The sequence below is a fragment of the Rutidosis leptorrhynchoides genome, chromosome 5 (assembly GCF_046630445.1).
Source record: "Rutidosis leptorrhynchoides isolate AG116_Rl617_1_P2 chromosome 5, CSIRO_AGI_Rlap_v1, whole genome shotgun sequence".
In the NCBI taxonomy this organism is placed as follows: domain Eukaryota; kingdom Viridiplantae; phylum Streptophyta; class Magnoliopsida; order Asterales; family Asteraceae; genus Rutidosis; species Rutidosis leptorrhynchoides.
In genome coordinates this window covers 198,008,076-198,035,976 of record NC_092337.1, presented here as the reverse complement: position 1 = coordinate 198,035,976, position 27,901 = coordinate 198,008,076, and the positions used below count along the sequence as shown (strand labels likewise).

Below are 27,901 nucleotides of genomic sequence, written 5' to 3'. Positions count from 1 at the left end.
TATTTAGCCCATTACTTCATGTAAGTATTACATTTAAGGATTAACTAGTTAGTTTAAGACTTAAGGAATCTAGTTACACATCTTCCCCATGCTAGGCCACCTTGTAACCAACTTTTTAAGACTTTACATGCATGAACCTAGTGGGCAAACCTCTTCTCCCTCCCCCTTGGTGAACCTTCGGCCTTGTAGGGCCATGGGGTGAGTTTTTGCTTCATTATTTTGTTAACTTGTTACTAGTATCCTTCATTCAAAACACACACAATACTTGCAACTCATTTCTCTCTCAATTCTCTCCTTTCTTGTAAGTAACATGAACAAAATCTTCTTCCTTTTCTCTTGATTAAAACCGTGGCCATATACAACCCATCATCATCATTCTTTTACTTGCTCTTGCTTAATGTTTACTTACTTGTAGTTGTTGTTTGTTACTTACTAGTTCTCAAGAACCAAACTCTTTAGTTTGTTCTTCATTTATCTTGTTCATAACAAGAACATACAAGAACATAAACTTTCTAGTTATGTTCTACACTTATTGTTTTTAAAAGATTAAAGTTCATGTGTTGAAAGCATACTTGTGTTCATGAAGTAAACTTAAGGTTTACTTTCTAAAGATCAAAGACTCAGGCTTGAATCTTTAAAAGTATGAAACCCATGAACTTGTTACTTGTTTATTTAGATTATTTCTTCATTTTATGTACTTTAAAGTTGTGATTTGGTCAAGTATTACAAGTTAGTCTTGATCTCATACTTCTTGGAACTAAAAGTTAACTTGAAAGTTCAAGAACATGGAAGTGTAACTCTTTAGTTATAACTTCATACACTTGTGTTAGATTTAACTTAATAACTTTAGATCTAGACTTTTGAGTCTTGGATCTTCAAGGTCAAACTAAGAACTATGTTCTACAACCTAAGATCTTGATTAGTTAGTTTACTTTCTAGTTTATAATTCAATATTACTTTTATAGTTCATGTATGTGTCGGATCTAAGACTTTGATGTAACTTTGGTTCATCAAAACACTTGCAACACTTAAATGAGTTGTGCTACATGTCTTGGACTTACACAAGTGTTATGATGGTGAAACCTTGGTTAAGATGATGCAAACACATCAACGAGTTGTACACTTGAAGCTATATGCATCAAGGATGAGAACCGTGATAAACATCGAGTACCAAGAACCACCGGAACCTACTGTTTTACTGTTTCTGTGTCTGACCCGTACGACCTGGGCTACTGTAAAGATGATATTCAGATATCTCTGTTCGAGTAGATAACTTTTCATTTAGGACTCATCTTAATCCGAGTTACGGTTTAGGATTTATGGCCCTCTGATCGTCACTATGTCCTTTTAACGTTGTGCTGAAAATTCTGACCTACTCGCACTTAGACCGTCGCCACGGTCAAATGAAGACGAGTTTGCTTCTGGGATTTTTACCACAACTAAAGGACTCATATACGAAGCCATGACCACTGGTATCACCTTATTTCAGTAGGTATTGAGGTCGTGGCGACTGACCGAAGTCAGCCTTTGTTTTAAACTCTTTTCATGAACGAAACTTACTTTACACCTTTTGTTTGATGATGAATGATGATGACCTTTAAGACCTAATTTACATACATTTAAACCTATTGAGACGATTTACTGACTTAGTACTATTTGACTTAGGTTGAGGACTTTCCGGACCTACGTACTTGTTTATTTCCCGACTCGACTTTACCACTGTGAGTTATAGCATTCCCTTTTTACTTTAACTATTTTGGGAACTGAGAATACATGCGCATTTTACGTTTTACATACTAGGTACGAGTACTTAAACTTTATATATGTGTGGGTTATACAACGGCATAAACATTCCCTTTAGCTCGGTAACGTTTAGTCATTGGTTTTTGAACCGGTGAACGCGAATCTTAGATATGGATTGTAATGACCCGGACTTTTACGATTGATCTATACTTATAAGATTAATATTTACATAAATTAAACCTTACCAACATGATAAGCAATCCAAATTGTTGAGACTTATGTTTTTGAAAAGAGTTTTACACAACGTTTGACCGTCTAGTTTGACCGATGATATCACGAACTATATAATATATGATAATTATACGTTTGTGTATATATATGTATATATACATATTTAACATAATCTAAGGATGTTTTAATATTTCATTTTGTATTAATAACAATAAGATATATATATATATATTTTGAAACTACTAACTTAAGTTTTCAAAACAATAACCATACGTAACGTTCTTTGATATAAATACTTATAACCTATAATGTTTATACATATATCGTATATGTAATGTATTTAATCACTTTTTAAGAACTTAAATACATAAAACAATATAAGTATATTCACAAAAGATAACTATATTTGAATCCTCGTTCCATTTTCACAAGATTTCTATACGTATATCTACGGTATATGTACCCGTAACATACCTAGCTTCTATACGTATTTACTATTAGTATATACACATCAAATCACCACCAACCAGCCCTTGTTCATGCCTTATGTATAAGGTAATTACTTTTGTATGATTGTATGACTAATTACACAAGATTACAACATGTGAACTTGTCCTTGTATACCATAAATCACGCCACCACCACCTTAAATACTTCCATCCATTTTCAATTTTTACCACATTACTTCTCTAGTTAGGAACACATACTTACTAGCTTCATGTATCTCTAAGAACTACAGCAAAAATCCTCTCAAGAATCACCTTAAACACCACCATAACAAGATCAAACAAAAACACTACAAAAATACAACTTTCATTTCAAGTTTATGTCTTAAGTTGCTTCCAATCTTTCATCCAACTCCATCACTCTTTTGGTTCTAGGTTTTTACTCCTCTTTTACAGCAATCTTGTCCAAGTAACTTGAGATAGTAACTTTTTTCATAACCTTATTCGATTCATATATATATAGTTATCTTATTTTATGGTATACAATTTTAACAACAAGAACATAGTTTGAATGATTTCAAACTTGTTTGCAAACTAAATAGATCCTTTTAACTTAACTTTTAAAATACTTCAAGACCTGTAATATATCATAAATATATGCTAATTTAACAAGGTATAACTTAGTTTTTCAAAGAACACCTTAAAAACTGAATTTACGACGTCGGAGTGCAACCGGGGGCTGTTTTGGGTTGGATAATTAAAAACTATTTTGAACCTTGAATTGGAGGTTTATATTCTGGAAAAATGATATTTACTATGAATATGATAACACATAAAAATTTCATGATTTAACTCAAAGTATAAGTATTTTTAGAAAAATAATCATTTAATGTTGTTTGCATAAGGGAAAATGATTAACTTCATAAGTTTCACCAAAGTTTGACCTATGACCTGTGATTTCGAATACAAACTAAGGTATTTACAGTTCATATTCTTAAAGAAGGACTCGATCCAAGGAAGTGGCAAGTTGAACCAACGAAAACGGAGTTGTAACGAAGAAACTATGACTAAAACAAGATCGGATATCCAAAACTAGTTTAGCCACGAAAATAATTGGAGAAAAATTAAATAAATCACATCTTTCTAAAATAACATGATATTTTATATATATGTACTCATAATTTAATTTTATATATTTCAGGATCACCCGTAAACAATACGAGAAGATTAATCATAAGATCCCATGATTGTACGCAATACGTCTTCTTGACAATATAGGTACCATGGGTCAAGATTAATCCCGACCAATACGAATACGATGGGGGTTTTATTTATTTCGATGGGGGTTTTATTTATTTATTAAACACCTAAATATGAACCATTAAAATTGAATTGCTAACTACGGACTAAGAAGACATTAAAAGTATTATAAGTATATATACGTGACGATTTTTTAAAATGAAAATATATTGATATATTATATATGGATAGGTTCGTGATATCAATCGGAGACCAAGTCAAAATATATATATCTTCAAGGCAAAAGTGAGTATATAGTCCCACTTTTAAACTCTAAATATTTCGGGATGAGAATACATGTATTTTATGTTTTACGATATGGGCACAAGTAACTGAAAAATATATTCTACGTTGAGTTGTACCACTGGCATACTTCCCTGTAGCTTGGTAACTACTATTTACAGCGGTATTGTAAACGCGAATCCTGTTGATAGATCTATCGGGCCTGACAACCCCAACCGGACTGGATGACCAGTATTCAACGGTTGCACAGTACTTCGTTTCGGTGACTACACTTGGTACGGTGTAGTAAGATTTCATAATAAAGGGAATATGCGACGTGATTAAATTTTAAGTATGGTTACCAAGTGCTCAACCACTTAGAATATTTTTATTAAAATGTTTACATATGAAATCTTGTGGTCTATATTTATACCGCTGCCGGCATTAAACCTATATCTCACCAACTTTATGTTGACGTTTTAAACATGTCTATTCTCAGGTGATAACTAAAAGCTTCCGCTGCAACATGTTGAATTTAAGCAAGATCATGTGTACGCATATTTGTGTCAAAAACAAAACTGCATATCCGAGGAATTGTAATGTAAAATATGCTAGAAATCGTATTGTTATCATCACATGTAAAGTTTGTAAGTCTAAGATTATCGCTAAACGATAATCATCTTTTTATTGTCTAAAGCTTGTATTAAAATAAGAGTTATGGTTTGTAATGTAAAATAAATGCAGTTGTTCTTTTAAAAATGTCGCATATAGAGGTCAATACCTCGCAATGAAATCATACGTTATCTAACTCGTTCTTATGGTTAAGGACGGGTTATGACATGTGGTATCAGAGCGGTGGTCTTAGCGAACCAGGTTTGCATTAGTGTGTCTAACTGATAAGTCGTTAGGATACATTAGTAAGTCTGGACTTTGACCGGGTCTGATTTAAAAACCATTGCTTATCATTGTTGGTTAAAATTTATATGTAAATATTATGTAGTACTAATGGGTTAGTTGTTGTGTGATAGATGTCGGGCTCAAAACTTGTTATCACATTCAGCGACTCCGAACCAGAATCTTCAGATGGTGTTCCAGTCATTAACTTATCTGATGACGAAAATAATATCTTTGGGGAAGACTCACAAATTCCGGATGAACCAACTATAGAGAACCCGGAAAGTGAACCCGAGGAGGAAAGTGAACCCGAGGAGGAAAGTGAACCCGAGGAGGAAAGTGAACCCGAGGAGGAAAGTGAACCCGAGGAAGAAATACAGGAAATTACAAAAGACAAGTTCGAACTAGGAAAGAAACGAAAGGCTAATGAATTAGAAAATTCAAATCCCGAGTTTAGTGAGGATGATGTGGCACCAAATCCACTAGACACTACCACCCCTATTCCCGCTATTCCTATTCGTTCTATCCCGGCATCCAGTTCTTCAGCCCCACAGCCAAAATATAGGGAGACACCGCCAAAATATAGGCAGACAGCCAGGATAAGCGTTAAGCGATTCTTTGAACCTAAACGTCCTAGAAAATAGACCAAACGATGCGCTGTCGTATTAAACCATGGGATCATATAATGTTTTGTATAATATTATTAGTGTGGTTTGCTTAATGTTCAATGTAAGATAAGCATATGTAAAATAGTGAAGTATGAAATGCAATAATTTTCCATGGTTAAGTATTATTTAGATGGTAGTAATTGGTTCTGTACTAAGCTATTAAGTATGGACATTAACGGGTAGGTACTACCCTAGATATAACTATAAAACGCTAATAAGAAGAAAAGGCTTTTATAATAATACCTGGTTCATATTATTAATAAGCTATAATGTACTGTAAATATACACTACATCTATAATATTCCATGTGAATAATTATTTTCTTTTCATTCTTATAGAACAATATGGCGCGATTGAATCGAATGACGGAACAAGAAGTCGAGGAATTCATCAACCAGCGAGTGAACGACAGAATGTTATGGGTCGAGGCTGCAAGAGCTGCTGCAGTTAACCCAAATCCTCGTGTAGGATGCACCTACAAAACTTTTCAAGCTTGCAAGCCCTCATCATTCAGTGGAACAGAAGGACCGATCGGTTTAACCCGGTGGATAGAAAAGATGGAGACTATGTTTAAAATCAGTGGTTGTGTTGAAAAGGACATGACCAAGTATGCATTGTGCACTTTACAAGATAGTGCACTCACGTGGTGGAAAAATTATGTGAAGCCTGTAGGAGGAGATGTAGCTTATGATACTCCATGGGAAGAATTCAAAATAATGTTAATCAACGAGTATTGTCCAAGGAACGAGGTTAGGAAGTTGGAAGATGAATTACGAAGCCTGAAGGTTGTTGGTACTGAAATCACCAACTACAATCAGCGATTCATGGAATTAGTTTTGCTATGTCCTGAATTGGTTCCAACCGAAGAACGGAAGATTGAAATGTACAAAGATGGTTTGCCCAAAAAGGTTAAGGCAAATGTTACAGCATCGAAACCTAAGACAATTCATGAAGCTATAACCATGGCAAACGAGCTAATGGATCAGGTCATCATGGATAAGAAAGTATCCAATACTGATGTGAAGGTATCAGGTAACAAAAGAAAGTGGAATGGAAATTATGATCGAGGTAACCAACAACAATCTTTTAAGAAACAAGAAATCACGCAAGGTGCGGGTAGTGGTTTAAGCTTTGGTTACAAAGGACAAAATCCTTTATGTAACCGATGCCACAAACATCACTCTGGCTACTGTAATGTGGTATGCAACAAATGTAATCGAAAGGGTCATCTTGCTGAAGATTGTAGGGCTCTCGTTACAAATACAAATGGTACCAAGACTCCTGCCACCAATGCAAATAGAACTGCTTTGGCTACCATTACTTGTTATGGGTGTGGAAAACAAGGTCACTATAAGAGCCAGTGCCCGAATCCAGAGAAGAATATCGGACCTGCACGTGGGAGAGCATTTATAATTAATGCTAGAGAGGCATGTGAAGACCCGGAGCTTGTTACGGGTACGTTTACCATTAATAACTTATCAGCATCTATTATATTTGATACTGGTGCTGATAGAAGTTACGTGTGTAGAAATTTTTACACTAAATTGAATTGTTCATCATTGCCTTTAGATGCTAAGTACATGATTGAGTTAGCTAATGGTAAACTAATTAAAGCCGATAAAATTTGTCGTGATTGTGAAATAAATTTAGCTGGTGAAACGTTTAAAATTGACTTAATACCCGTAGAATTAGGAAGTTTTGATGTAATAGTCGGCATGGACTGGATGTCCAAAGTAGGAGCTGAAGTTGTGTGTGCCAAGAAGGCAATTCGCATTCCTTGTAAGGATAAAATGCCGGTGATGATTTATGGAGAGAAGGGTAACTCAAAGCTAAAACTCATTAGCTGTTTGAAAGCTAAGAAGTGTTTAGAAAAGGGATGTTATGCTATTCTAGCACATGTTAATAAAGTCGAAAAGAAAGAAAAAGAGAAGTGCATCAACGACGTGTCTGTGGCAAGAGATTTTCCTGAAGTTTTTCCGGAAGAGTTGCCGGGATTACCTCCATTTAGATCTGTAGAATTTCAAATAGATTTAGTACCAGGAGCTGCACCAGTTGCCCGTGCTCCATATAGACTTGCACCGTCCGAGTTAAAAGAACTTCAGAGTCAGTTAAAAGAATTACTGGATCGTGGATTCATACGACCAAGTACTTCACCGTGGGGAGCTCCGATTCTATTTGTTAAAAAGAAAGATGGATCTTTTAGGATGTGTATAGATTATCGTGAATTAAATAAGTTAACTATCAAGAATCGGTATCCACTACCGAGAATTGACGACTTATTTGATCAACTCCAAGGATCATGTGTGTACTCGAAAATTGACCTAAGATCGGGCTATCATCAATTACGCGTCAAAGAAGAAGATATACCGAAAACTGCTTTTCGGACACGTTACGGTCATTACGAATTTTTGGTCATGCCGTTTGGATTGACGAATGCGCCAGCTGTATTCATGGACCTCATGAATCGAGTTTGTAGTCCATATTTAGATAAGTTTGTTATTGTTTTCATTGACGACATTCTTATCTATTCCAAGAGTGAGCAAGAGCATGAGCAGCATTTAAGGTTAATATTAGAGTTGTTGAGAAAAGAACAGCTATACGCTAAATTTTCTAAGTGTGCTTTCTGGTTGAAAGAAGTGCAATTTCTTGGTCACGTTGTTAGTAGCAAAGGAATTCAGGTTGATCCAGCTAAAATTGAGGCCATTGAAAAATGGGAGACTCCTAAAACACCAATGCAGATACGCCAATTTTTGGGTTTAGCCGGTTATTATAGAAGGTTTATTCAAGATTTTTCCCGAATAGCTAAGCCGTTGACAGCATTAACGCAAAAAGGGAAGAAATACGAATGGACCTCGGAGCAGGAGAACGCATTTCAATTACTGAAGAAGAAGTTAACTACGGAGCCTATTTTATCATTACCTGAAGGGAACGATGATTTTGAAATATATTGTGACGCTTCGCGACAAGGTTTTGGTTGTGTTCTTATGCAACGAAAGAAAGTTATTGCATACGCATCCCGACAATTGAAGATTCACGAGCGGAATTATACGACGCATGATCTAGAACTGGGAGCAGTCGTGTTTGCGTTGAAGATATGGAGACACTACTTATATGGGGTTAGATGCACTGTGTTTACTGATCATAAAAGTCTTCAACATATTTTTGATCAGAAACAGTTGAACATGAGGCAACGTAGGTGGGTCGAGCTGATAAACGACTATGATTGTGAAATTCGTTATCATCCCGGGAAGGCGAACGTGGTGGCCGATGCTTTAAGCAGAAAGGAACGAGAACCAATTGGAGTTCGAGCGATGAACATAAAAATTCGCATGAATCTCAACTCACAAATCAAAGAGGCTCAACGAGAAGCACTTAATAAAGAAAATATAGGAAATGAAATAATGAAGAAGTATGAGAAGCAACTCGTTATACAGGAAGATGGAACTCGATATTTTGAAAATCGTATTTGGGTACCGAAGTTGGGTGGATTAAGGAAGTTGATATTGAACGAGGCACATAAGACAAGATACTCGATACATCCTGGAGTTGGAAAGATGTATCAAGATCTTAAGACGCATTATTGGTGGCCTAATTTAAAGACAGACGTTGCAACATATGTTGGGGAATGTTTAACTTGTTCCAAAGTCAAAGCAGAACACCAGAAGCCGTCAGGGTTACTTCAACAACCAGAAATTCCAGAATGGAAATGGGACGGTATTACCATGGATTTCATCACGAAGTTACCAAAGACTGCCTGGGGATACGACACCATTTGGGTGATTGTTCATCGTCTCACCAAGTCTGCACATTTCTTGCCTATAAAGGAAACGGATAGAATGGAGAAATTATTACGATTATATATAAAGGAAATAGTTTCAAGGCATGGAATACCTATTTCCATTATATCTGATCGTGATAGTAGATTTACATCAAAGTTCTGGCAATCACTACAAGAGGCCCTAGGAACTCGTTTAGATATGAGCACCGCATATCATCCGCAAACTGACGGGCAGAGTGAAAGAACAATTCAGACTCTTGAAGACATGCTCAGGGCATGTGTGATCGATTTTGGAAACGGATGGGATAAGTATTTACCGTTAGCAGAATTCTCGTATAATAATAGTTATCATGCGAGCATTAAAGCTGCACCATTCGAAGCACTGTATGGAAGGAAGTGTAGATCTCCTATCTGTTGGAATGAAGTAGGAGATCGACAATTAACTGGTCCCGAGATCATACACGAAACGACTGAGAAGATAGTACAAATCAAGGAGAGATTGAAAACAGCCCGTAGTCGCCAAAAGAGCTACGCCGATGTCCGAAGGAAACCATTAGAGTTTCAGATCGGTGACATGGTTATGCTAAAGGTGTCACCTTGGAAAGGTGTAATACGTTTTGGAAAAAGGGGTAAACTAAACCCAAGGTATGTAGGCCCGTTCAAAATTATCGAACGCATCGGACCTGTAGCTTATCGACTCGAGTTACCGCAACAACTCGCCGGAGTACATAATACATTTCACGTCTCGAACCTTAAAAAGTGTCTTGCAAAGGAAGACCTCACCATTCCTCTTGAAGAAATTCAAGTTGATGAGAAACTACAATTCATAGAAGAACCAATCGAGATCATGGACCGTGAAGTTAAACGGCTCAAGCAGAGCAACATACCGATCGTTAAAGTTCGTTGGAATGCACGAAGAGGTCCCGAGTTTACTTGGGAGCGAGAGGATCAAATGAAACAAAAGTATCCACACTTGTTTCCCGACGACGCAAAATAGGTACAATTTTAAAATTTCGGGACGAAATTTATTTAACGGGTAGGTACTGTAATGACCCGGACTTTTACGATTGATCTATACTTATAAGATTAATATTTACAGAAATTAAACCTTACCAACATGATAAGCAATCCAAATTGTTGAGACTTATGTTTTTGAAAAGAGTTTTACACAACGTTTGACCGTCTAGTTTGACCGATGATATCACGAACTATATAATATATGATAATTATACGTTTGTGTATATATATGTATATATACATATTTAACATAATCTAAGGATGTTTTAATATTTCATTTTGTATTAATAACAATAAGATATATATATATTTTGAAACTACTAACTTAAGTTTTCAAAACAATAACCATACGTAACGTTCTTTGATATAAATACTTATAACCTATAATGTTTATACATATATCGTATATGTAATGTATTTAATCACTTTTTAAGAACTTAAATACATAAAACAATATAAGTATATTCACAAAAGATAACTATATTTGAATCCTCGTTCCATTTTCACAAGATTTCTATACGTATATCTACGGTGTATGTACCCGTAACATACCTAGCTTCTATACGTATTTACTATTAGTATATACACATCAAATCACCACCAACCAGCCCTTGTTCATGCCTTATGTATAAGGTAATTACTTTTGTATGATTGTATGACTAATTACACAAGATTACAACATGTGAACTTGTCCTTGTATACCATAAATCACGCCACCACCACCTTAAATACTTCCATCCATTTTCAATTTTTACCACATTACTTCTCTAGTTAGGAACACATACTTACTAGCTTCATGTATCTCTAAGAACTACAGCAAAAATCCTCTCAAGAATCACCTTAAACACCACCATAACAAGATCAAACAAAAACACTACAAAAATACAACTTTCATTTCAAGTTTATGTCTTAAGTTGCTTCCAATCTTTCATCCAACTCCATCACTCTTTTGGTTCTAGGTTTTTACTCCTCTTTTACAGCAATCTTGTCCAAGTAACTTGAGGTAGTAACTTTGTTCATAACCTTATTCGATTCATATATATATAGTTATCTTATTTTATGGTATACAATTTTAACAACAAGAACATAGTTTGAATGATTTCAAACTTGTTTGCAAACTAAATAGATCCTTTTAACTTAACTTTTAAAATACTTCAAGACCTGTAATATATCATAAATATATGCTAATTTAACAAGGTATAACTTAGTTTTTCAAAGAACACCTTAAAAACTGAATTTACGACGTCGGAGTGCAACCGGGGGCTGTTTTGGGTTGGATAATTAAAAACTATTTTGAACCTTGAATTGGAGGTTTATTTTCTGGAAAAATGATATTTACTATGAATATGATAACACATAAAAATTTCATGATTTAACTCAAAGTATAAGTATTTTTAGAAAAATAATCATTTAATGTTGTTTGCATAAGGGAAAATGATTAACTTCATAAGTTTCACCAAAGTTTGACCTATGACCTGTGATTTCGAATACAAACTAAGGTATTTACAGTTCATATTCTTAAAGAAGGACTCGATCCAAGGAAGTGGCAAGTTGAACCAACGAAAACGGAGTTGTAACGAAGAAACTATGACTAAAACAAGATCGGATATCCAAAACTAGTTTAGCCACGAAAATAATTGGAGAAAAATTAAATAAATCACATCTTTCTAAAATAACATGATATTTTATATATATGTACTCATAATTTAATTTTATATATTTCAGGATCACCCGTAAACAATACGAGAAGATTAATCATAAGATCCCATGATTGTACGCAATACGTCTTCTTGACAATATAGGTACCATGGGTCAAGATTAATCCCGACCAATACGAATACGATGGGGGTTTTATTTATTTCGATGGGGGTTTTATTTATTTATTAAACACCTAAATATGAACCATTAAAATTGAATTGCTAACTACGGACTAAGAAGACATTAAAAGTATTATAAGTATATATACGTGACGATTGTTTAAAATGAAAATATATTGATATATTATATATGGATAGGTTCGTGATATCAACCGGAGACCAAGTCAAAATATATATATCTTCAAGGCAAAAGTGAGTATATAGTCCCACTTTTAAACTCTAAATATTTCGGGATGAGAATACATGTATTTTATGTTTTACGATATGGGCACAAGTAACTGAAAAATATATTCTACGTTGAGTTGTACCACTGGCATACTTCCCTGTAGCTTGGTAACTACTATTTACAGCGGTATTGTAAACGCGAATCCTGTTGATAGATCTATCGGGCCTGACAACCCCAACCGGACTGGACGACCAGTATTCAACGGTTGCACAGTACTTCGTTTCGGTGACTACACTTGGTACGGTGTAGTAAGATTTCATAATAAAGGGAATATGCGACGTGATTAAATGTTAAGTATGGTTACCAAGTGCTCAACCACTTAGAATATTTTTATTAAAATGTTTACATATGAAATCTTGTGGTCTATATTTATACCGCTGCCGGCATTAAACCTATATCTCACCAACTTTATGTTGACGTTTTAAACATGTCTATTCTCAGGTGATAACTAAAAGCTTCCGCTGCAACATGTTGAATTTAAGCAAGATCATGTGTACGCATATTTGTGTCAAAAACAAAACTGCATATCCGAGGAATTGTAATGTAAAATATGCTAGAAATCGTATTGTTATCATCACATGTAAAGTTTGTAAGTCTAAGATTATCGCTAAACGATAATCATCTTTTTATTGTCTAAAGCTTGTATTAAAATAAGAGTTATGGTTTGTAATGTAAAATAAATGCAGTTGTTCTTTTAAAAATGTCGCATATAGAGGTCAATACCTCGCAATGAAATCATACGTTATCTAACTCGTTCTTATGGTTAAGGACGGGTTATGAAATGGATCCATAGAGTTTGACATCCCCACTCGGGCTAGTAGCGCTAGCATTTAACGTGTGTTTAATACTTCGTAAACATACGCACTTTCCAAGTGTACTTTCAGGGGGTATAAACGTTAAGTTAGTTACCAAGTGCCCACGGTTAAACATATATTTTATCATACTGTTTTGAAACGCTCTCTGTAGCACTGAAATCTCGTGGCCTACCTTACATACTGTTATACTTAAACTATAGCTCACCAACCTGTGTGTTGACGTTTTTAAGCATGTTTTTCTCAGGTGCTTAAGGTTGCTTCCGCTGTGTACTAGTCTTGCTGTAGACACCCGCTGCTCTAGAGTTATCACCGCATGAACTGTTTATCTTGCATTCATAACTTTAATACTTTTGAACTATGATTTGTAACGACCTAAGGGTCACGTACTATTATCTTTGCTTCCGTTCATAGAAGCATACTTTTGATGTAAAACAATTGACGTTGGTTATGACGTCAGCTTTTATCATGAATGCAAACTTGTTTTGAAAACGCATATAGTGTTTGACCTTGTAATGATCCTGTTGTTGATGATTCGTACACGATGGTTTTGTACGGGGCATCACAATGGGTGCACAAATATCCTATGGATACTATGTTTTCGGTCAATTTGTCTCTTGGATAAAGATTTGAAACACAAATATCAAAGTTTTCGGTCAAGAGTCAAGTTTTAGAGCACAGTAAAACCATGTTTTCGATCACAAAGGTGATGAAAATGAGGTTTTGGACCATGATTTTCACTGTTTTCGGGCACAGAATAATGTTTTCGGACACAAGTTACACAAAAACAAGTTTTAGAGCACAAAAATAGATGTTTTTGGGCAGGTTGTTTTGAAGAAAAACACACCTTTTATGCCCAAAAAGTCACCTATTAGGTGTTTTACAGGTTGTTTCGTTCACAAATCCAAACAGTCCGAACATTTTTTAACTTCACAAGTTGAAATTCATGTTGTTTTTAGCATGTATGTATACGTGAAACTTAGCAACAACAGTGAGATGTTTATATTTTAAGTTTGACACAAATGGTCTTATAAAACAAACAAGTTCAAGTTTATTTAACTAAACAATGCGTTTTTATAGTGAGTTTAAGCACATACTAGTTCGAGTTTAAACAAATTTAAGTGGTTTTTCAAAGCATATAAGTTTATAAAATAAGTACTAAATCCAACAAAAACAACAATAAAAGTTGAGTTATCTAGTTACCTAAACCAAGAAGAACACAAACACTTCAATAACACGATGGAGACACTCGAGCCTTGGATATACTACACACGATGTCTAGTCCCGCTCTGATACCAATTGTTAGTCCCCTTGTATACTTGGCCGATCGGTTTTGTGTGTGTTTAGTGGGTTTAGGTTGTTATGCAAGTATGAACTAGAGAGAATAGAAGTAATACTTGAGAGAATACAATTATTATTAACTTGGATAACTTGTTACAAAAGAGTGGGGAGGTTGCTTTTATAGTAGCAACCTCTCAAAAATTACAAAAAGGTAGATTACATTTACCATGGTTAACTATCTATTACATTAATAAAGACTAAAACTGCACGCCATCTAAACTATACAATATCAATATAAATTCCAATGATATGATCGAATAATCAACAGTAATACAATTCTAATTTCACCGCTCCCCGGGAGCGGTGCCAATAGGTTAATGTTCGTTTACTTTACTTATAAAAATGGGACAAAAACAATTAATTTACTAACAAATAAATGGGCGACGAGTCCCAATCATATGTAGCTAGTCAAAAGTACATCCGGTTCGATCCTCAGGAAGTAGTATGTTTTATGAATTGAATTACAATTAATTAAACTGAAATGGTGTTTTTTTCTCAATGATGAGATGGTGATTTAAACAAAGTAATAAAATAAGAACAAATAAAAAATGATTTCAACTGATTCCCCTCAATGTGGATTGCATGACAATTAAATTGATTATATCGTTAAAAAGGTATAGTCTTATGACTACTTGGCCAATAATCTCTAAACCTCAGCTAACAAGAATCAATCGACTCTCGTCAATATTTCCCATTCAATCAAACTATACCCGACTAATGATCGTGAGACTCAGCCCAGTTTTACTCTCGTAAAACCACAAACCACAACGATCTCCCGAATGTGATTACACAATTCTAGAGACATTAATACCAACCAATCCAACTACACTCACACACGAATCTCTTAGAAATACTTGTGTTGAAGCACAAATCTTATATCACACGTTAACTCTCGTTAACCACTCACCAATCTATGTGAATGGAGTAAAATATGAAGTCTAAACAACGGTGGGTCTTTGGTTGAACACAATGATCAAAAGTCCAATCAACTTTATAAAATCATGTAAATTAACAATCCACAATCAAGGGTTCACAATCAAGCAAGCACATAATGAATTTAGCCTAAAGATCAAACAAGTAATCAACACAGACGAATTTTATTACTTAAATTGATAATAAAAAAGATTTGAAAGTACCAATCGTTATGAAGAATCAATCCCACAATACAGATGATTAAAAAAATGCTTAGAAGATGATAAAATAGCTTCAAAAAACTAAAATTCGTCTATGGTGACTTTTGGAACGAGAAAAAAAAAGCAGATAATGATCATAATGTCTTTTCAAATTGCATATTAAAGTCTAAACAAGAATGCTGGTAACCGACGGGGATGCGCCACATCAGTTTATAATGCACCACATCCCATTTTTTCTGTCAAAAAACTGTAGCTGGAACAAGGGGCGTCACGGCGCGTCACCAAGAGATGCGCCACATCCCATGCTGTTGGCAGAAATCCTGGAAAAAGCACACTTGAAGTTGCGAAGTGAAACCAACATAGCAAAACTAAAAATGCGTAGCAACCTCGAAAACTCTGAAGTGGCCTAACCGGTATCCAAGAATAAATAAATCTTCTCTCGCCAACAATCCCCAAATATAAACTCGATGAGCAAATCTTCTTCCGAGCTCAAGTATCTCTAACATTCATACTAAATCTCCAAATAACACTTTGAATACAAAATCTTCAAACTTCAACATAAGTGAGCTAAAAGTCTTCAAATTAACACGAAACATAGATAATTGGGACCGATATTGCACGTAAGAATATATGTGATTTGCGCGATATCGAATTTTCATAAGACCTCGATCACATTTTCTTCCTTGGTCAGACTATGGTTTAAGTGTGGGATAAGATTGCAAATTGTAACGGTCTTCACCTACCTTCATGAAATATTTTGCTTGATCTAAGACAATGGATTACTACAATGCAGGGGACTAAGGGAACCTTCATGGAAGAAATCGTCCTAGTAACCTCAAGGACTTTATGAAGATATTGGAACAGTGAAGTTTTCGATTTTCGAAGATAAAGACTTCAAAAAGAGCCATGTTGTGGATAGTGTCGGGTAGTTTTCTAGTCGTAATATGAAATCTAATGTAAACAAAAATTTAGGGTTCCGATGTCTTCTTCTATAACTCTAGCTTTTTGCTAGTTCGGTTCTAATAAAATCTTATGTTGTTCGAAGAAAATAGTATACTAATTCCTTTTGAAACTCATATTACCAACAAAGCATTAAAACTTTTCATTAAAAAGTGTAGTGTAACTCACTTTTAGATTCAAGTCTATAAATATGTTGTAAAGTGTGTAGTTTCTAACTTGGTAGAACTCAAAACTCTTAACAATTTATACACAAAAAACTTGCTAAGTCATGTCTAATTTTTGGTAACCATGATATCCTAATATATTTGATATTGTGACAATGGCGATTTTAAAAGAGTCCTATACAAACCTCGAGGTGTTGGTGTATTGGTGGTGACATGACTTCCCATAAGAGAGGTCAGGGGTTCGGCCCCATGAGCTGCAAAATATTCCCCTGAGGTTAGCCGCTAATTTCATGGGTCTCAAAGGTCTCAGACATCTTGCGTTCGAACCTCACCCGAGGGGGTTTTAGCAAACGCAGTGTCCGTATGTATTCGTCATGGGAGTTTCCTCCAGAGGGGCAGTAGGGCTGTAATGTTTGTCACAGGAAATGATCAGGTGGGTGGTTTCTAAGGTCTCAGACATCTTGGTTTCGAACCTCACCTGAGTGTGTTTTACCACAGACGATGCCCGTTTGAATTTGTCACGTGGGTTTCCTCCTGAGAGGCGATAAGACTGTAATGTTCACCCCCGAAAATGATCAGGTGGGTGGCATCCGATGGTGCTTTCGGACCTCGTCAGTGACTCTTGGCAGCCGTTAAAAAATATGTCTATACAATTTTACAATTTGAGTGGTAATTTGTAATTTTTCTAAAGAAATGATAGTTTACTTCCACAAAAAACATTAATATTAAAAATATATGTGTTCCTTAAAATTTTCCCTATACAACAAATTTTCCCTATACAACTTAGAGTTTGTTAAAATCAATTCTAACTAGTGAGTTTCTTGTACCTTATAAATTCGCTATTGTATTACCACCACAGTATGAATTAAATACATGGCTCACTGTCTTTTTAGACTCTAAACTATTTTAATGAGTTGGTCCTTTCAGTACGTTGTAACCACTCTACCAAATAAAGTTATGAAGTGACTAAAGATGAAATATGACATTCTGTTATCTTCTAAATTTGCTTCAAATATACTCCAATATCAGAGCCATGCACCATCAGTTAGTTATCACACCAACCGTGAACCACCAAATCAAATCAAACACCACTTAATGGCTCTCTCCATCTAATCTAATTCTATAAATAACAGTGTCATTAACTCCATGCAGAATCATTAAGGTGACAGACATAACAGAGTTCATAAAAAAATTATATATCCTGTAGTCATCATGTTTGCTATGTTTACTTCACTACTACTCATTCTCTCATTTTTCTCAAGTGCAAATTCACTAAGCTCAAACTACTATTCCAATACATGCCCAAATGTAGAATCACTAATCAGAAACGCAGTCAGAGTTGCTGCAGTAACTGATAAAAAGGTCCCTGCAGCATTGCTAAGGATGCACTTTCATGACTGTTTCATAAGGGTATGTACTTTCTTAATTGGGTATGGTTTGATATTCATAGTGTGTACCTAACTATTTGGCCATACATTGTATATATATGTATATACATATGTATATACATGTAAATAGATATGTACTCGTATAGATATGTGCATGTATAGATATGTATATCTATATATATACGTATGTATGTATGTATATGTATATATATGTATATATACATATATACATATCTACGTACGTGTGTATATATAACACGTCACCAAAATACATATAATGACGAAAAATAACAAGTTTATTACACACAATGTGTGCCCGAGTAGTTAGTTACACACTACAAATGTATCAGACCTTAGTTAAGTACATTTGAAACACTTAACCTTTCTGTTTTTGTGCATCTAAATCTATGTGTGAAGTTGTACTATTTTATGTTTGCTAACTTGTGTGGTTTGATATTATTCTAAGGGGTGTGATGCATCTGTTTTGCTAAATTCCAAGGGAAACAACAAAGCTGAAAAAGACGGACCACCTAATCGATCATTGCATGCATTTTATGTCATCGATAATGCAAAAAGAGCAGTTGAAGCTGCATGCCCAGGAATAGTTTCGTGTGCAGATATCTTAGCTTTAGCTGCAAGAGATGCAGTTGTGCTAGTAAGAACAAATTAAGACCTCCCTGTTTCTATTGCAAGTAGTAGTAACAGGTCAATATGGATAAAACCTTGTCCTGGGTCGGGTCATGTTGACACTAAACATTTATTTGCCCAAAATTGAAACTTTCTATATGTGTATTAACTTGTTGGATGTGATTAAAGAAAAAGAAAAAGAAAAAAATGTATAATCATAGAAATTTAAAAACATGACTTGTTTCCTTTATAGCTAATATACTGATATTACTCATATAACCTCCTAGAGATAAAACATGCCCAAACCAGCCCAGATATATGTCATTCTTTAACTTTCCTGGCTTACTAGCAATTAACTGACCATGCTTCACTCATTATATGTTTGACGAAAACATGTATCTAAAACGATAATAACATATATAATCCATAAATAACAATCAAAAGGGTATAGAAAGGTTTGAGATATAACGTTACTCTAACGTCAAAGGATGATTGTGACCTTTTTATCTCATTAGAACTACAAACCTGCAACAATTTTTCAGTCTCAACATTCCATGTCAGCATGGGAAAGAGATATAATAAGGCAATTGTTAAACATGGACTTTTTAAGAATGGACACTTTTCATTATAGGATATATCATAAATTCGTACGGTGTTTATGACATTCGATTTACAAATAGAAGTAAGTATGTTTCTAAAGAATCTAGCTTACTTAATGCAGTCAGGAGGGCCGTCGTGGGATGTGCCTAAAGGAAGAAAAGATGGAAGGACATCTTTGGCCAGTGAAACCGTACAACTCCCGGGTCCCACCTTTAACATATCTCAACTTATACAAAGCTTCGCTCAAAGGGGCCTATCTCAAAAGGACTTGGTTGCTCTTTCAGGTAGCCAAAATTCGCAAAAGTTGGTCTTAACATGTTTTCTGTTAGTATGTTATTTGAACCTTTGTGCAAACAAGTTATCCATCTTCACCTAATGAATTCTTTTGATGTAAATATATGTAAATGTAATTCAACCACATATAACCTAGTTTAATCTAAACATGTAAATGTAATTCAAACAACATATAACCTATTAATATGTTCTTTTCTACTTCCTTTATTATTGCAACAACAACAACAACAACAATAACCTAGTTTAGTCATTATTCATGGGTAATAAAGTTTAGATATATATAACAGGTCTACTCAAACAATAATTATTAGCTAAATGGGAATGGGTTGAATGAATCAAGAAGATAAAAAGGGTTGAAATTGCCCAAAATGTACTGAACATGACCGACCCACCCATTTTACCACCTATAGAGTTTTGTAATTAACCAAAGTTTGTGTATACTGTTAATTTTAGGTGGGCATACTCTTGGTTTCTCCCATTGCTCATCATTCAAAAACAGACTCTACAACTTTAACTCCACAACCCAAATTGACCCTTCGATCGAACCATCATTCGCAAAAAGTTTACAAAGCGTTTGCCCAGCCAACACCAACGCAAAGAATGCAGGAGTTTCAATGGATCCTTCGTCTACAAGTTTTGATAATACGTATTACAAACTCATTTTCCAGAAAAGGGGATTATTTTCTTCAGATACAGCCTTGCTCGATTCGACTACTACTAAAAATTTGGCATCTAAATTTGCAAGCTCGAATAGTGCATTCAAAACCGCGTTTATAAAGTCGATGATCAAGATGAGTAGTATTACAGGTGGTCAGGAAGTTAGAAAGGACTGTAAGGTGGTAAACTAGACTTCCTACAAGGACATATTAGTAATTTCAATTTAAGGGTGTTTGGCATGCTACTTTAAGTGTTACGAGTTTATGAGATAGAAGTGGGCCCACGTGCACCATGGTGTTTGTGAGGGATCGGAAGCGAATTCTTTGCAACAATATGACGATGTATCATTTTATTATTATTATTATTATAATGCTCAAAGTTTGTTATACTGCAGGAGATTATAGTATCATACATCCGTATTTGAAGTTATAATAAATTTTTATCAAGGGAAAATAAACGAACTAAATAGAATCTAGACTTGGTTCTAGAGGTGTCAAATTCAAGTCATTTAGTTATGAATGGGCAATTTGAGTTACGCTGTATCTATAACGTATAAAACGGGTTACAAAAAATTTAATAAATACAGTGAAGCTGGAGTATTTTTAAGGTTAAAGTACTGCAACATTGCTATAGCTGATTCAAAACTTGCTTATTGAGAAAAGAAATACATAAATTAAATATCCAGATAAGTTAAGGACTAATGAAACCAGTACGAAAGTTTTTTGGGTGTCAGAACAATTTATGGCCATCTCATTATATACTCACATAATTTTTATATCAAATTAGAACGTTAAAATAAAATTCTAGCGGATTGAGGTCCCCTCAAGTTGTAAAACAAACGTGATGTTGTGAATTTTGTGATAGGGGGAAAATTTTGAAGTAAATAAAGGGCCCACAATAAGATATTCAATTGTTCAGACCGTCACAAAATAAACAACATGATCCATCATGTTGTTTTACAACTTGAAGACCAATAAAATAAATTTTAGTGAACCATATGGGCATTTAAATTTAAATAAAAATCGAGAAGAAAAAATGATATCTCCATCTAACCTCAGACTTCAAATAGTATGTTCAATTCTTCCATTATCGTCGCTTAGGCATATTTCTATCAATTGAATGTTGCCACTTAAACCAGAAGCCTTCCATGATGGCAAGAACGAAAATGCGTCAAGAAGTTTGATACATTTCAATTTCCATTTCACCATTAAGAACTCTATAAGTCGATGCCCACTGAATAAGTAAGAGAACGTCATAACATGACGTGAGCTCGGGTTAGAGAGAGAGTAAAGTACTCTAGAGAGAGAAAGTAAAGTAGTCAATTAGCAAGCATAAACGAAATCTGACCTTCTATTGTGATAGGTTGTGATGAAAACTGATCCAGGTGAATTCTCGAGAAGGAATTTTACAGTGGCAAAGAGATTGTCGAAGGCTTCGTAATACGTGAAAAAAGCATAATGTCAACTTAAACTTTCTCTGTAAGCACAGAAAATAGATAATAACAGAATGTATATACCCTACCACTTGAGTCATACAACACATCAGCTCCAAGTATTACTTTTGGTTGTAAACTGAAGATAGAACTATCCCATACACCCCAGGTAAGCCCTATTACCTGAAAGACAGCACATAGTAATATATTGAAACAACATATTGGCGTGCTTCGTTCATTTAAAAAATCAGTACTCATATGAACCATGAGGTGGTACCGAGTGGCGTTTTTGACTTTCCTACTAAGTAGAAAGGGAGGTCGGGAGTTCAAAACCATGCAAGACTCCGACAGCTTGTCGTTTCGAGATTAGTCGGCTCGTAAAGCGAGTCGTACATTCGAGCCCGAAAGGGAACCAAAAAGAGCAGTACTCATATGGTGTGCCATCTAAACAAATTGAAATACGCTTATAGCAATAGTTATTCTAATGTGTCAGACTAAAAAATTGGAAAAAGAATAGTTGCTAAACCATCTTGTACTTTACCAATTCCATTTTATTCTTTGCTACATAAAGAAACTACGGCTAATGTCACTTTTGTAACATAAAACATTATTTCAAGACAAACTTAAAACTAAAAAACCACTCATTAATGGATATGCGTATATAATCCATATTATTGGTTAACAGATTAATTGATTGTTAAGGTTCTTAGAATAATGACAGCGAGCTAGATATAAATATGAAGTCTTCAGATGCTATGGTAAATAAAAATGACAATTCATAGTTTGTATCCACAAGATTTATAAAGAATGATTCCTTACCTCACACTTGACATTATTTAGCTGACACACTCTTCTCATGTTATCCAGAACCTGAAGATAAGTTGTTACAAGATAGTACGAAATAACATATCGTTGGTGGAAGCATAAAAAACAGAGGCGTCTTTGGGCATAGACAACATAGGCAACCGCCTAGGGCCCAATAATTAGAAGGGCCCAAAATTTTTAATATATATACAATTGTCGAATAGTTAAGTAAATTAAATAAAATATTGTCGAATAAATAGTTGATAATAAAAAAATTTGTTATTGTTGTCTTGAAAACTTCTTTCGTATTAATAAATTTTAGTATAATCTTTTTATCTGTATTAAAAAAAATTTACGTGTATAAGGGTCCATTTTTATTTTCGCCTAGGGTTCTCTAAATTGTAGAGACGGCCCTGATAAAAAATTCATGACAAAACCAAACCTATACAAGCTTCATACTACATGAAGCATCGAATAGATACATACTATGAATCTAAAAGTATGATGCACTACATACAAGAAAAGGTTGTATAGTATTCAAGGAACCATTACAGTTTTGAGTAAATAATAGCTAAAATCTTATACGAATATCTACCAAACATCAATATGCATCAAGTTACAGTAAGACAGCTCTTTATAATCCATCGGGCTTCTAAAACTGATGCCAAAACACTAATAGAAACTCTGAAGCATAACTGACAGATATTCGGTCACATTTAACAAATTATACATAATTGTATAAATAAGAAATCGATTATACCTCAAGTCTGTTGGAATCATCAGTAAGAATGACATCAGCACCGACTTTGGCAGCAACTAATCCAGGCAGTGATGTTCCAGCCCCAAGCTAAAAAGCTAACATCAAGTAATTATCAAAAAAATACTAAATAGCACATAATTAAATAATGCATACAGTGATACATAAAGGATACATATAGACATGTTCAAGTTCTTAAAATACCTCAAGGACACTGATTCCGGCGAACCGTGATCGTTGTTGCCACACATACTCGGCGAGAATCACACTACACGGCCAAACGAATAATCCATATTCTTCTTTCATGCTCTGTAAAATTGATAATATTTGTTTTTATATGCTTAATTTGCTTTCAATTGTATACAACAGTATATGGATGAACAAACCTCCATGATTGTGACGGAAATGGCATCATCGGAGCCATTTGAGTCTCCGAAATAGTGGTGAGATACGGTTGTCATGCTTTTTGTAGCTTGTGTTTCCGGTGAGTCGCCGTCGTAGTTACTGTCGTTAACTTCCATTGAAACCATCCGGTGAGGTCACGGCGGTCTGTTTAAAGACAAATAATTTTTAATTTATTAATTTATTTATTTATTATCAGATAACTTACATTTTTCGTCCTTATAAATTGTCAGTTTTACACTTTCATCCTGAGGTGTCACTTCTACAGTTCACGCCCAATTCCCAGATAGGTTGTTATAGTCTCTTCGAATTTGACCCTTAACTCTAAGGAATCGACCATTAACTGAAATTGTAGATTATTGTGCCTGAAAGAAAGAAAAAAAGAAAGTGGTGTATTGTAGTTGTGTTTGAAAATATAAGTTTGATGTGTAAATATATTGTGTATATATAATAGATAGATTAGATATAAAAAATAGGTAACAATTGGATTTTTGAGTGTTGTCATCGTCATCCATTGTGTGTGAGAAAGAAACAAAGCAGTGTGGAAGTGCAGGGCGGCCGACGGGGTGGGATGGTGCCAACGGCGCTCTACAGAGCGACGGTGAAGGTTTGAGGGTGGACGGTACCAGTGGGAGGACTGTTAGGGAGATTACAGCTTCATTTTCATGTCCACACCTAAAGATTAACAAATGACCTAAACAAACATCCAATCTTCAATCATACTTGCTGATTTGGCAATGCGATGGTGTGATGACATCATGGAGTTTGTAATGGTATGGCGTGATGGTAGTGTGATAGGACAACAAGTCTGAAGCGACCCGTCCTAATTCATCCGGACGAAGTCCATATCGATTATAAACGATTCACAACAGTTGATTACATCGCGAGATACTTGACCTCTATATGATACATTTTACAAACATTGCATTCGTTTTTGAAAAGACAATCTTTCATTACATCGAAAGTTGACAGCCATGCATACCATTTCATAATATATCCAACTATAATTGACTTAATAATAATCTTGATGAACTCGACAACTCGAATGCAACGTCTTTTGAAATATGCCATGAATGACTCCAAGTAATATCTATAAAATGAGCAAATGCACAGCGGAAGAATTCTTTCGTACCTGAGAATAAGCATGCTTTCAAGTTTCAACCAAAAGGTTGGTGAGTTCATTAGTTTAACATAAATAATCATTTCCATCATTTTAATAGACCACAAGATTTTCATTTTCAGTTCTCATAAATATACGTCCCATGCATAGAGACAAAAATCATTCATATGGATTGAACACCTGGTAACCGACATTAACAAGATGCATATAAGAATATCCCCTATCATTTCGGGAAATTCTTCGGACATGATAAAAACGAATTCGAAGTACTAAAGCATCCGGTACTTTGGATGGGGTTCGTTAGGCCCAATAGATCTATCTTTAGGATTCGCGTCAATTAGTAGATCGGTTTACTAATTCTTAGGTTACCAAGCAAAAGGGGCATATTCGGCTTCGATCATTCAACCATATAATGTAGTTTCGATTACTTATGTCTATTTCGTAAAACATTTATAAAAGCGCATGTATTCTCAGTCCCAAAAATATATATTGCAAAAGTATTTAAAAAGGGAGTAATGAAACTCACCTAATGTATTTTGTAGTAAAAATACGTATGACGAAACTGAACAATGCAGGGTTGGTCTCGGATTCACGAATCTATATCATTTATTTATATATTAATACATATAATTGAAATCGAACAAAATTTATATATATATATATATATATATATATATATATATATATAAATTTGTTATTTCATTTTATTTTAATAACTTATATGTTTCATTGTTTATATTCATTATATATATTTTTAATAACTAAAACTAGTAATATAGTTAAGTTATGTGTATTCAAATATATTTTTATGTAAATCTCATTTAGTTGTTAAATTAATGATAATACCAAGTAATGATAATAATTTATTAGATTTAATAATGATGTCGAAAATAATAATTTTGGATAAGAACATTTGTCACTTTAGTTGTAGTAATACTGATAGTGATAATAATAAATATGTTAATAATGTAATAATAATACTAGTAATACTCATATCATACAAATATTCTTTATCATCAAAACATCTCTAGTTATTATCATTTTCATAATAACAATAATATTTATAACACCAAATATTAATGTAACAACCCAAACCAAACCACGAATAACCCACGTTAAAATCTCAAAATTAAAAAATTTTTTTTGCTGGAACAGCATATGGCGCGGCGCGCCATATGGCCGCGCGGCGTGCCAAACTGGACAGTCCCAAAAGTCATGAAATGCGAAAAAGATCGGCCACTTCCCGACATAATTAGACAATACGCTTTTAACAACATATTCAAACATGCAAAACTAACACAATTCAAACATAAAATAAGTTTTACAAAGCGGGGCCCACTTTGGCCGTTTTACGAGTTTAATACATAACGTGAGTTTCGACCACCAAAAAGTTTAAGTATCAAACGACACGATGAGCATGGTGTTTGGGATTAAACTACCCAAGTCATGGTCAAACTCCAAAAGCTAACACATCCAAAAGGCGTCTATTAACAAGCGGGATCTCTAATCCAACCGTATGCCCTTACCCTTATCCACGCCGGAACCTATAAAATGGTAAACAACGAGAGGGTAAGCTAACGCTTAGTGAGTAGAATAAATATATACATGCATATAAGACTTACCTACTCGCATCCACGATATCATATAACGCATACAAACACATAACGCCTCAATAAACAAGCTAGTACTATCAAATCGTACAACTAGCAACATCAATAGCATAATATTCATAATAATAATTAAATGCTAACGTCAACAACTATAAACCATGGTTAACCAATATCTTCGCAAGGGAATGACTTCGCGAAACAAGTCATCGATGTTCATAACAACCGTTAGCTCCCAAAAACGGCTATGGTATGCTAACCCTCGAGGTGTTCCAAAAACGGCTATGGCATCACCCCCAAGTGTTCCCAAAAACGGCTATGGCATCACTTGATCAACGTGTGAGTAAAACACGGCTATTACTCACAATCACGTACACAAACACGGCTATGTGCACAATAACTCGGATAATATCGTGGGAGTAAAACACGGCTATTACTCGCCACTATATGCACAAACACGGCTATGTGCATAAATATAAAACGTGGACAAAACGGCTATGCCTCACAACCATGGTCACAAAACGGCTATGTGACACCATTAATACGGCACGTAAATCATATACATACATATATAGATTTTCCACTCACCTCAAAGTCTTGATGAGAGATAAACAAGCTCAGAAATCTTCAACGTAACGTACCTATTACATTATACATAATATCAATCACAAACTCAAGTTGGTCAACAAACTCAAACTCCATTCTATAGTCATTTTGACCCATGGTGCAATCTCGACCCATTTGCACCCTTAACCCTAATATTTGGGTCAATCATAACCAAAACCCTAACATTTGCCAAATTAGGTCTTAAAACACTTTTTAACACAAGGTCTATGCATCTTAAACATACACTAACTATCTTAGGTCCATTATGACCCATTTGATCACTTAAAAGTCAATACACCCATTTCGGGTCACCCACTTAACACCCATTTACATATATATAAGTGTGCTAGTACTTTAACTAACCAATTTAGGCTCATAAACATAGTATACTACTTTGAAAACCCTAGTTAATCATCTTTGGGTCTACATGACCAAAATTCACCCAAAACACCCAATTTACTAACAAATGGGTTTTAGGTTCATCACTTACCCCAAACCCTAACCCATAATCAAATTAAAATTAAGAAATCAAGATTAGAGCATACCACTATCACCAAAACGTAGCTAGAGGGTAGATGAACAACTTTAAAGCTTGCACTTAGACCCGATTCAACCTTCTTCTTCCTTATTTTGAGCTCTCTCACTCTAGAAAAACCCTCTCTCTCTAAAATTCAATGGATGAGGTTGATGTAGGTGGAAATGGAGTTAATGAGGGCCCAACAACTGGTTTAGGGCCTTAAAGTCGGACCCCATGTGATTTTACCAATTTACCCCCAAAATATCTAATTTTAAAAGG

At 34.7% G+C, this 27,901-nt stretch overlaps 2 protein-coding genes across 2 annotated transcripts; one reads left to right on the top strand and one right to left on the bottom strand.

Annotated features, from left to right (window-relative positions):
• The first annotated feature begins 17,985 nt into the window (after positions 1 to 17,985).
• Positions 17,986 to 20,831, top strand: LOC139850622 (peroxidase 64-like). Its single transcript, XM_071840175.1, has 4 exons — positions 17,986 to 18,221; positions 18,666 to 18,854; positions 19,548 to 19,710; positions 20,174 to 20,831. The coding sequence occupies exons 1-4, from the start codon at positions 18,024 to 18,026 to the stop codon at positions 20,566 to 20,568; spliced, it is 945 nt and encodes a 314-aa protein (XP_071696276.1). The 5' UTR covers positions 17,986 to 18,023; the 3' UTR covers positions 20,569 to 20,831.
• LOC139850621 (uncharacterized) lies at positions 18,491 to 23,907 on the bottom strand. Its single transcript, XM_071840174.1, has 9 exons — positions 23,757 to 23,907; positions 23,575 to 23,679; positions 23,374 to 23,460; positions 22,629 to 22,679; positions 21,899 to 21,992; positions 21,725 to 21,809; positions 21,431 to 21,610; positions 19,301 to 19,351; positions 18,491 to 18,831 (listed from the first exon to the last, which is right to left on the bottom strand). The coding sequence occupies exons 1-7, from the start codon at positions 23,898 to 23,900 to the stop codon at positions 21,439 to 21,441; spliced, it is 738 nt and encodes a 245-aa protein (XP_071696275.1). The 5' UTR covers positions 23,901 to 23,907; the 3' UTR covers positions 18,491 to 18,831; positions 19,301 to 19,351; positions 21,431 to 21,438.
• Between the last annotated feature and the right edge of the window lie 3,994 nt (positions 23,908 to 27,901).